This window comes from Bombus pyrosoma, linkage group LG13 (genome assembly GCF_014825855.1).
Source record: "Bombus pyrosoma isolate SC7728 linkage group LG13, ASM1482585v1, whole genome shotgun sequence".
Taxonomy (NCBI): domain Eukaryota; kingdom Metazoa; phylum Arthropoda; class Insecta; order Hymenoptera; family Apidae; genus Bombus; species Bombus pyrosoma.
In genome coordinates, this window is record NC_057782.1 from 6,571,418 (window position 1) to 6,581,944 (window position 10,527).

General features: G+C 35.3%; 3 protein-coding genes across 4 annotated transcripts; all 3 read right to left on the reverse strand.

The window, feature by feature from the left end:
* Positions 1-4: 4 nt before the first annotated feature.
* Positions 5-948, reverse strand: LOC122574372 (the record flags this gene model as incomplete). The annotated part of the gene is made up of 2 exons (XM_043741889.1): positions 198-948; positions 5-119 (listed from the first exon to the last, which is right to left on the reverse strand). Coding segments are annotated over exons 1-2 (477 nt in total), but the record flags the coding sequence as incomplete, so codon positions are not given.
* A 725-nt stretch (positions 949-1,673) lies between these two features.
* On the reverse strand, positions 1,674-4,912 carry LOC122574290 (odorant receptor 2a-like). Of its 2 annotated transcripts, XR_006318982.1 has the most exons (6): positions 4,427-4,912; positions 4,005-4,346; positions 3,388-3,589; positions 3,151-3,306; positions 2,350-2,594; positions 1,674-2,258 (listed from the first exon to the last, which is right to left on the reverse strand). XR_006318982.1 is itself a non-coding variant. In XM_043741702.1 (5 exons), the coding sequence occupies exons 1-5, from the start codon at positions 4,786-4,788 to the stop codon at positions 2,535-2,537; spliced, it is 1,122 nt and encodes a 373-aa protein (XP_043597637.1). In that variant the 5' UTR covers positions 4,789-4,912; the 3' UTR covers positions 1,674-2,534. The 2 variants fall into 2 exon arrangements, 1 of the variants encoding a protein (XP_043597637.1); XM_043741702.1 differs by having other exon boundaries at positions 1,674-2,594.
* Positions 4,913-6,646: 1,734 nt separating this feature from the next.
* Positions 6,647-10,184, reverse strand: LOC122574373 (odorant receptor 2a-like). Its single transcript, XM_043741890.1, has 5 exons — positions 9,089-10,184; positions 8,586-9,011; positions 7,603-7,804; positions 7,366-7,521; positions 6,647-6,816 (listed from the first exon to the last, which is right to left on the reverse strand). The coding sequence occupies exons 1-5, from the start codon at positions 9,448-9,450 to the stop codon at positions 6,757-6,759; spliced, it is 1,206 nt and encodes a 401-aa protein (XP_043597825.1). The 5' UTR covers positions 9,451-10,184; the 3' UTR covers positions 6,647-6,756.
* Positions 10,185-10,527: the final 343 nt, after the last annotated feature.

Sequence of the window (10,527 nt, forward strand, 5' to 3'; positions counted from 1 at the left end):
CGAAAGGTAACCAGGCGCGAAACGCTAATTTTTTAAATTTGAAATCAGTCATCAATGTCGCTACTATTAAAGAAAGCACGCAGAATGCGTTTTGAATCGTATAAAACATTGCGATTTTTCTAAAAAAGAAGGAAAAAATAATATTTTAAATAATTTCCTTACAATTAATTATATTATAACGAACAGAAAGAACTTACTCGATTAGATTGTCGTATTTCGCGTAAATTTCTACTTCCCCATTGTTCTCCGGCACAAAGGGCTTCTTCTTCAGTAGACCCAATATGTTTATGATAGTTTTTCGTCCTATGACTAAGCTCATAAGTTTGCAACTCGTGATAAGTACCGTGACAGTTACGCTAAAATTCTCACTCAAATCGTCCTGCGTTTCCACGTTGTAGAAAATGTCCATGATTAGCGTGAGGGAGTAGCTCCACAAGTACATCGTCACGAAGACCGTATATAAATTATAGAGAAAGCGTTTCGTCGGAGACTTCAACGTAGGCGGTAGAAAATATCCGCTGGCGATGAAAAGTTTGAATGTCCATCGTAGTACGTGCATTTTCAATATTTGTGGTATAATTTGTCCTACTTAACACTTCGTCTTAGGAAAGATCGAACGATCAAGTACCTTCGAACAGTTGGGTCTTATATTATCAGTCTTCGCAATATCACTAGCAGAACCTTTTTACGGTATATTTTAATTGTCCAAAAGAAGAATTATTCTTCTATTCTATTAAGAATTATTTCCAATCAAATGTAACATTGGACGTGAGAATATGAAAATAAAGATTATCTTCGAAGTAAGTGTATCGTTCGAAGCATTAGATGCTACTAATAACCGTAAGGAAACAAAATGTTTCGCTGCCTTAAATGGGGTAGTTCCCTCTTGGAATTCACCCCTATGTAATTATCGTTATTATCGACGTTGCTGCGCTGCGACGATACAAGAAGTTATATTTTTAAAAACCACTGTCATAGAGTGGCCGTTTGTTTCTTTCTATTCTGCATTTCTAGCTTCCGTTTATTTCATAGGATTGAAATATAGATGCTGTGATGGCACTAAATGACATAGCGTGTGTCATTTAACCGATGAGTTACATTCTAATTGATTAATTACCTTGAACTCGGCATCGTTCCGAGTAGTGTAGGTACGTCCTTAGGTAATTACATCTTTAATGACGACGTTTCCACCGTTTCTAACGTGCAATTATATTACTGCCCGCTTGTGTACTTTTTATGGCGAGCTTATACGCGTTCAGTTACGTTTGAAGAGCCGAACAAGGGAGACAACTTTTAATCATGGTTGCTCACAGGATAGGAAACCGGGAGTTTCAGTGCACGAAAGGGAGGATAGACTGAGGTAGGGTTATTTGTTTTAAGCTGTCCAATTTACCTTGCAATTTGGTTATGAACAATTTTTGAGCGATTGATAATTGAAAATTTAACTCATTGTTACATGTTTGATAAGTAGTGAAATACGTGTATTGTGTTATATACATATGTAACACTTTCGCTCATTAAAAAGATTAAGAAATAAGATGGTTGTAGAACTAATGTCAACATTCAGTTTTATGAAAGAGTCAATTGCCCAAAGAATGGCAATGGCTTCATTTTTATGGCGATCAGAAAAGATAGAAGAACGAGAAATGATTTATTGATGTGTATGTCGTAAAAGTAGAACATGTTTACTAAATTTCATGTGAGTTTAAAGATGGTTCATCAAAGATGGTTCTTTGATTTGCTTTGTTGAAAAAAATCATACGCAGAACAGGAAGGCTTTAGCAACCGAACAAACAGAACATTCGACAGAGAGATGATTACAACGGTAATTGCGAAACTATTTCTATGAAGATATTTCTTTTTAATGGAAATAAAATCGCGTTTACTCTCTGACAAATTCAGGTACATCAAATATAGTACTCAAATATAGTGCATTTCTTTTTATTGTATTTTTTCAGTAGTATCATTTTTCATTTCTTTTTAAGATCTAAAAATAACCATCCATTTCAAATATTATTGCATAGTGTCGCAAGAATGGCAAAATATAATAAAATCATTTCCTAGTCATTTGTTTGAACATATCAACATACCAACTGTTTGATACACCAGAGAATCGTGTACAGATTGTGGGAGAGTAAATGGTGTGGTATCCAGTCAAACACTGGCAATTCCTTCATAGTTATCAGATTATTATATAGACCTACGATGGCAAAAACGCAGCCGATTCGTTCAGGATTTCGCAGTAGATCGCCAGGTTTCTGTAACAAATTGATAAGTAGCAATTCGTGGCGAAAATAATCGTGCGCTGTGAAAATATAGTCCATGGAGGAATATTATAACGAAGAAAACCTTGCATAATCATCGTCCTTCCGTTGGAAGCACTATCTAGACCTCACTGGAGTGTTTGAAATTTATTGTGTTTGTATGATACATAATATATTGCGCTGTTTCAATAATTCGTTTTCTATTGTCTCTATCCTAATTCTTCCATTGTGTGACGAAGGAACTAATACAACTTATTCTCCGCATGTGTTCTACTCCGATGACTTACTCTGTAGCAGCATGTTATACGCCGAGTAAGCAACTTTCATCAACTACGACAAACGAGACACTTTATAAAACAATAATTTATTAAGCCGCGAAATGAGTATGTTTTTGGAAAAAGAATGTAACATTTGTCGTCAACATGAATGAATGTTATTTTACATTATCAACGTAAGATTATTTTGTAGAATATTTACAGTATTCTTCCGTGTATCTATTATTTTCAGAACAAAAACTGGAAGATATGGGAAGTTTAATCGCGTGACTTTACACTATTGGCTTGTTGCAATAGGCTATATTAAGCAAAGTGTACCAGAGACTTTCGTAATACTTTTCGAATTAGTATCGTTTCTCATTATTTGAGGTCCAAATTCAATACGTGGACTGAATTTTCATTGTTAATTGCTAATTTTCAAACAATGACCACCTATTACAAAGGATAGAATAGTTTGGAAGTTTGACAGTCATATTTGAGACAATTTTGCAAAAATTATATAAAGTTGGAGGAATTGTTTTTTCCCAATTTGACGGTGAATTACTCAGTTTACCGAGTATTGTTTTCAATCTACGTTTGTACAAATAATGTATTTCTATATAGATACTGACACCTTTGAAAGATTCCAAATTCATGGGTAGAATATAGGCGCTTGTAATCTCAACAGGCGTCAATGAACGTGCCATGATTACCACCAACATCTTCCTAGCGTCGTTGCTCAAATTTGGCCAATCGCTGTTATATACCATATTAGAAATATCGAGGCTCTGCAGAGATAAAAATTCCATAAATTATTGATTTACAAAGAAACGACAGCTCGTGTGATATCTACGTGTGTATGTATCTACCTTTACTTTTGCTACATCTCCGAACCAACAAAAGTAAAAAGTTTGAAATATGGCGGCAAACATGAACGAGGACCATCCTATTAATTGCGCAGTGTCTTCTATGTCTGTTAGTAGGTAAAGGGTAAAGCAGATCGAGATTGCGCTTTCCACAAATTGCACGAACATTAATTTGTTAAAAAAATCGTTTACTATATCGGCGAACCTGAAATAGTTGAGATAAGTGTTATTTCACTGTTTTCTTTAACTGAAGGTTTATGGCCCTACTTTGTGACAGCTGAGCAGTGTTAAAGTCCAGTGTTATCGATTAATCCCGCGGTATTAAAATTTTTTTTTATTGGCTTTTGAGTTCTATATGTATATTCTCCAACCCCCTTCTTCATTTCTAAAATTTTGTTATAGTATCAAGATATTGCTAATACCTTTGGTTCCCTCGGAATATAAACAATTATGTCTTTGGACCTAACAGGCTCTTCTGTTTAACTATTCTAAGATAAAATATTTCTTTTTAGTCGTAAAATAAAAAATCAATAGTGATACAACTTGTTTCGGTTTCTTCCGTAACCTTCCATTAGCTTCGTCAGTTCGTCAATTTGTTTAAATAGAAGCAGGAAACAAACCTGAATATTTTATTATGGTGCCAAACGCAGTGTTTTAACGATTGAAGTTCATTTCCTTCGATATTGTGCAAGCGGTAAACCAGCATCTCAAGTTGACAACAGATGTGAAGCAACAGGCCTGCGAATAACGTGTCGAAAATACAGACACCATTGGATATGATCACTAAACCCACTAACTGATAGATGAACGTCATAGAAAACGCAAACCACGAGGAGGTGATGTCGAAAGGAAACCAAGCGCGGAACATTAATTTTTTCGATTTAAAATCACCCATCAACGTCGTTCCTAATAAAGAAAACACACAAAATGTGACTTGGATCGTATAACCCACCGCGACTTTTCTAAAAAAAAAAAGGAAAAAATAATATTTTAAATAATTTCCTTACAATTAATTATATTATAACGAACAGAAAGAACTTACTCGATTAGATTGTTGTATCTCGCGTGAATTTCTCCTTCCCCATTGTTCTCTGGCACAAAGGGCCTCTTCTTGAGTAGATCCAACATATTTATGATAGTTTTTCGCCCTAAGACTAAGCTGACAAATTTGTAACCCGTGATAAGTATCGTGACAGATATGCTAAAATTGTCACGCAAGTCGTCCCGCGTTCTCGCGTTGAAGCAAATGTCCATGATTAGCGTGAGACAATAGCTCCACAAGTACAACGTCACGAAGACCGTATATAAATTATAGAGAAAGCGTTTCGTCGGAGACTTCAATGTGGGCGGTAAAAAATATCCGCTGGCGATGAAAAGCTTCAGTGTCCATCGTAGTACGTGCATTTTCAATATTTGCCGTGTAGTTTGTCTTACTTAACACTTCGTCTNTAGGAAAGATCGAACGATCAAGTACCTTTCGCACGGTTAGGTCTTACACTATCAATTTTCGCAATAATCACTAGCAGGATTTTTTTACGATATATTTTAATTGTTCAAAAGAAGAATTATTCTTCTATTCTATTAAGAATTATTTCCAATGAAATGTAACATTGAACATGAGAATATGAAAATAAAGATTATCTTTGAAATAAGTGTATCGTTCGAAGCATTAGATGCTACTAATAACCGTAAGGAAACGAAATGTTTACGCTGCCTTAAATGGGGTAGTTCCCTCTTGGAATTCACCCCTATGTAATTATCGTTATTATCGACATTGCTGCGCTGCGACGATACAAGAAGTTACATTTTTAAAAACCACTATCATAGAGTGGCCGTTTGTTTCTTTCCATTTTGCATTTCTAGCTTCCGTTTATTTCATTGCATTGAAATATAGATGCTGTGGTGGCACTAAACGTCATAGCGTGTGTCATTTAACCGACGAGTTACTTTGTAATTGATTGATTACCTTGAACTCGGCATCGTCGCGAGTAGTGTAGGTACATCCTTATGTAATTACATTTTTAATGACGACGTTTCCACTGTTTCTAACGTGCCATTATATTACTGCCTGCTTGTGTACTTTTTATACGCGTACAGTTACGTTTGAAGAGCCGAACAAGGTAGACAGCTTTTAATCATGGTTGCTCACAGGATAGGAAACCGGGAGTTTCAGTGCACGAAAGGGAGGATAGACTGAGGTAGGGTTATTTGTTTTAAGCTGTCCAATTTACCTTGCAATTCGGTTATGAACAATTTTTGAGCGATTGATGATTGAAAATTTAACTCATTGTAACATGTTTTATAAGTGAAATACGTGTATTTTGTTATATACATATGTAACACTTTTGCTCATTAAAAAGATTAAACAGTAAGAAGGTTGTAGAACTAATATTAAAATTCAGTTTTATGAAAGAGTCAATTGCCCAAAGAATGGTAATGGCTTCATTTTTATGGCGATCAGAAAAGATAGAAAAACGAGAAATGATGTATTGATGTATTGATGTGTATGTCGTAAAAGTCGAACATGTTTACTAAATTTCATGTGAGCTTAGAGGAAGATGGTTCTTTGATTTGCTTTGTTGAAGAAAACTATACGCAGAACAGGAAGGCATTAGCAACCGAACAAGCAGAACATTCGATAGAGAGATGATTACAAGGGTAATTGCGAAACAATTTCTGTGAAAATATTTCTTTTTAATGGAAAATGGAACAGCATTTACTCTCTCACAATATAGTTGAAAAGATATTCAGGTACATCAAATATAGTACTCAAATATAGTGCATTTCTTTTTATTGTATTTTTTCAGTAGTATCATTTTTCATTTCTTTTTCTGAAAATAAACATCCATTTCAAATATTATTGGATAGTGTCGCAAGAATCGCAAAATATAATAAAATCATTTCCTAGTCATTTGTTTGAACACATCAAGATACCGACTGTTTGATACACCAGAGAATCGTGTACAGATTGCTGGAGAATAAATCGTGTGGTATCCAGTCGAACACTGGCAATTCCTTCATAGTTATCAGATTATTATATAGACCTACGATGGCAAAAACGCAGCCGATTCGTTCAGGATTTCGCAGTAGATCGCCAGGTTTCTGTAACTAACTGATAAGTAGTAACTCGTGGCGAAAATAATCGTGTGCTATATAGTCCATGAAGGAATATTATAACGAAGAAAACCTTGCATAATCATCATCCTTCCGTCGGAAGCACTATCTGGACCTCACTGGAGTGTTTGAAATTTATTGTGTTTGCATGGTACATAATATACTGCGCTGTTTCAATAATTCGTTTTCTATTGTCTCTATCCTAATTCTTCCATTGTGTGACGAAGGAATTAATACAACTTATTCTCCGCATGTGTTCTACTTCGATGACTTACTCCGTAGCAGCATGTTATACGCCGAGTAAGCAACTTTCATCAACTACGACAAACGGAACACTTTATAAAATAAAACTTTAGTAAGCCTCGAAATGAGTATGTTTTTGAAAAAAAAATGTAACATTTGTCGTTAACATGAATGAATGTTATTTCACATTCGGCAATCAACGTAAGATTATTTTGTAGAATATTTACAGTATTCTTCTGTGTATCTATTATTTTGAGAACAAAAATTGGAAGAAGTTTAATCGCGTGACTTTACACTATTGGCTTATTCCAATAAACTATATTAAGCCAAGTGTACCAGAGACTTTTGTAATACTTTTCGAATTAGTATCGTTTCTCATTATTTGAGGTCTAAATTCAATACGTGGACTGAATTTTCATTGCTAATTGCTAATTTTCAAACAATGACCACCTATTACAAAGGATAGAATAGTTTGGAAGATTGACAGTCTTATCAGATTATACAGAAATTATACAAAATTGGGAGAATTGTTTTTTCCCAAATCGACGGCGAATTACTCAGTTTGCCGAGTATTGTTTTCAATCTACGTTTGTACAAATAATGTATTTCTATATAGATACTGACACCTTTGAAAGATTCCAAGTTCATGGGTAGAATATAGGCGCTTGTAATCTCAACAGGCGTCAATGAACGTGCCATGATTACCACCAGCATCTTCCTGGCGTCGCTGCTCAAATTTAGCCAGTCGCTATTATATACCATATTAGAAATATCGAGGCTCTGCAGAGATAAAAATTCCATAAATTATTGATTTACAAAGAAACGACAGCTCGTATTATATCTACGTGTGTATGCATCTACCTTTACTTTCGCTACATCTCCGAACCAACAAAAGTAAAAGGTTTGAAATATGGCGGCAAACATGAACGTAGACCATCCTATTAATTGCGCAGTGTCTTCTATGTCTGTTAGTAGATAAAGGACAAAGCAGATCGAGATTGCGCTTTCCACAAATTGCATAAACATTAATTTGTTAAAAAAATCGTTTACTATATCGGCGAACCTGAAATAATTGAGATAAGTATGATTTCACTGTTTCCTTTAATTGAAGATTTTAGGCAAGGAAAGTAACAAATCATGTTCCCCACTTTGTGACAGCTGAGCAGTGTTAAAATCCAGCGTTGTCGATTAATCCCGCGGTATCAAAATTTCTTTTTATTGGTTTTTGAGACGCGATATATGTATATTTTTCAACCCCCTTCTTCATTTCTAAAAGTTTGTTATAGTATCAAAATATTGTTAACCCTTGAGCCTACACGCTATCTGCAGATCGCGTGAGCCATAATAGGCAAGAAGGTCGGTCGCGCGCCGTGCCATTCATCTGTTCAGCCGTGTGTCCGAACTGGTGTAAAATGTATTCTTCTTATGACATGTGTATTTAGGGGCTACAAAAGGAATTGCGAAATAATAAACAACTTTTAAGGACAAATAGTTTTTCTAAGACGTCTAGGGCGTAATCATGATCAATTGATCAGTTAGCAAAAACAACTTATTATTTCAAAGTGAATAATGAATCATTAGCAATTCGTAAATTAACACGAGTCAGACACGTGGTTTCCGTTTGTGGCACAAATTCTTTGCTACCAGTCTGACACGTGGTTTTCGCTTATGGCACAAATCCCTTACAACGAGTCTCCCTCGACGTTATAGGCTAAGGGGTTAATACATTTGGTTTCCGCGGAACATAACCAATTACGTCTTTTCAACTAACAGGCTCTTCTGCTTAATTATTCTAAGATAAAATATTTCTTTTTAGTCGTAAAATAAAAAATCAATAAAGATACAACTTATTTCGGTTTCTCTCGTAACCTTCCATTAGTTTCGTCAGTTCGTTAATTTGTTTAAATAGAAGCACACAGAAAACAAACCTGAATATTTTATTGTGGTGCCAAACGCAGTGTTTTAACGATTGAATTTCATTTCCTTCGATATTGTGCAAGCGATAAACCAGTATCTCAAGTTGACAACAGATGTGAAGCAACAGGCCGGCGAATAACGTGTCGAAAATACAGACACCATTGGATATGATCACTAAACCCACTAACTGATAGATGAACGTCATAGAAAACACAAACCACGAGGAGGTGATGTCGAAAGGGAACCAAGCGCGGAACATTAATTTTTTTGATTTAAAATCACCCATCAATGCCGCTCCTAATAAAGAAAACACACAAAATGTGATTTGGATCGTATAACCCACCGCGACTTTTCTAAAAAGAAGGAGAAAATAATATTTTAACTAATTTCCTTATAATTATATATATTATAACGAACAGAAAGAACTTACTCGATTAGATTGTCGTATCTCGCGTGAATTTCTCCTTCCCCATTGTTCTCTGGCACAAAGGGTCTCTTCTTGAGTAGATCCAACATATTTATGATAGTTTTTCGCCCTAAGACTAAGCTGACAAATTTGTAACCCGTGATAAGTATCGAGACAGTTACGCTAAAATTCTCACTCAAATCGTCTTGCGTTTTTACGTTGTAGAAAATGTCCATGATTAGCGTGAGGCAGTAGCTCCATATATACAACGTCACGAAGACCGTATATAAATTATAGAGAAAGCGTTTCGTCGGAGACTTCAATGTGGGCGGTAAAAAATATCCGCTGGCGATGAAAAGCTTCAGTGTCCATCGTAGTACGTGCATTTTCAATATTTGCCGTGTAGTTTGTCTTACTTAACACTTCGTCTNTAGGAAAGATCGAACGATCAAGTACCTTTCGCACGGTTAGGTCTTACACTATCAATTTTCGCAATAATCACTAGCAGGATTTTTTTACGATATATTTTAATTGTTCAAAAGAAGAATTATTCTTCTATTCTATTAAGAATTATTTCCAATGAAATGTAACATTGAACATGAGAATATGAAAATAAAGATTATCTTTGAAGTAAATCTATCGTTCGAAGCATTAGATGCTACTAATAACCGTAAGGAAACGAAATGTTTCGCTGCCTTAAATGGGATAGTTCCCTCTTGGAATTCACCCCCGTGTAATTATCGTTATTATCGACGTTGCTGCGCTGCGACGATACAAGAAGTTACATTTTTAAAAACCACTATCATAGAGTGGCCGTTTGTTTCTTCCTATTCTGCATTTCTAGCTTCCGTTTATTTCATGGGATTGAAATATAGATGCTGTGGTGGCACTAAACGTCATAGCGTGTGTCATTTAACCGACGAGTTACTTTGTAATTGATTGATTACCTTGAACTCGGCATCGTCGCGAGTAGTGTAGGTACATCCTTATGTAATTACATTTTTAATGACGATGTTTCCACTGTTTCTAACTTGCAATTATATTACTGCCCGCTTGTGTACTTTTTATGGCGAGCTTATACGCGTTTAGTTACGTTTCAGGAGTCGAACAAGGAAGATAACTTTTAATCATGGTTGCTCACAGGATAGGAAACCGGGAGTTTCGGTGTACGAAAGGTAGAATAGACTGAGGTAGGTTATTTGCTTTAAGCTGTCCAATTTAGCTTGCAATTCGGTTACGAACAATTTTTGGACGATTGATAATTGAAAATTTAACGCATTGTTACATGTTTTATAAGTGAAATACGTGTGTTATGTTATATACATATGTAACACTTTTGCTCGTTAAAAAGATTAAAAAGTAAGAAGGTTGTAGAACTAATGTCAACATTCAGTTTTATGAAGGAGTTAATTGCCCAAAGAATGGCTTATTTTTATGACGATCAGAAAAGATAGAAGAACGAG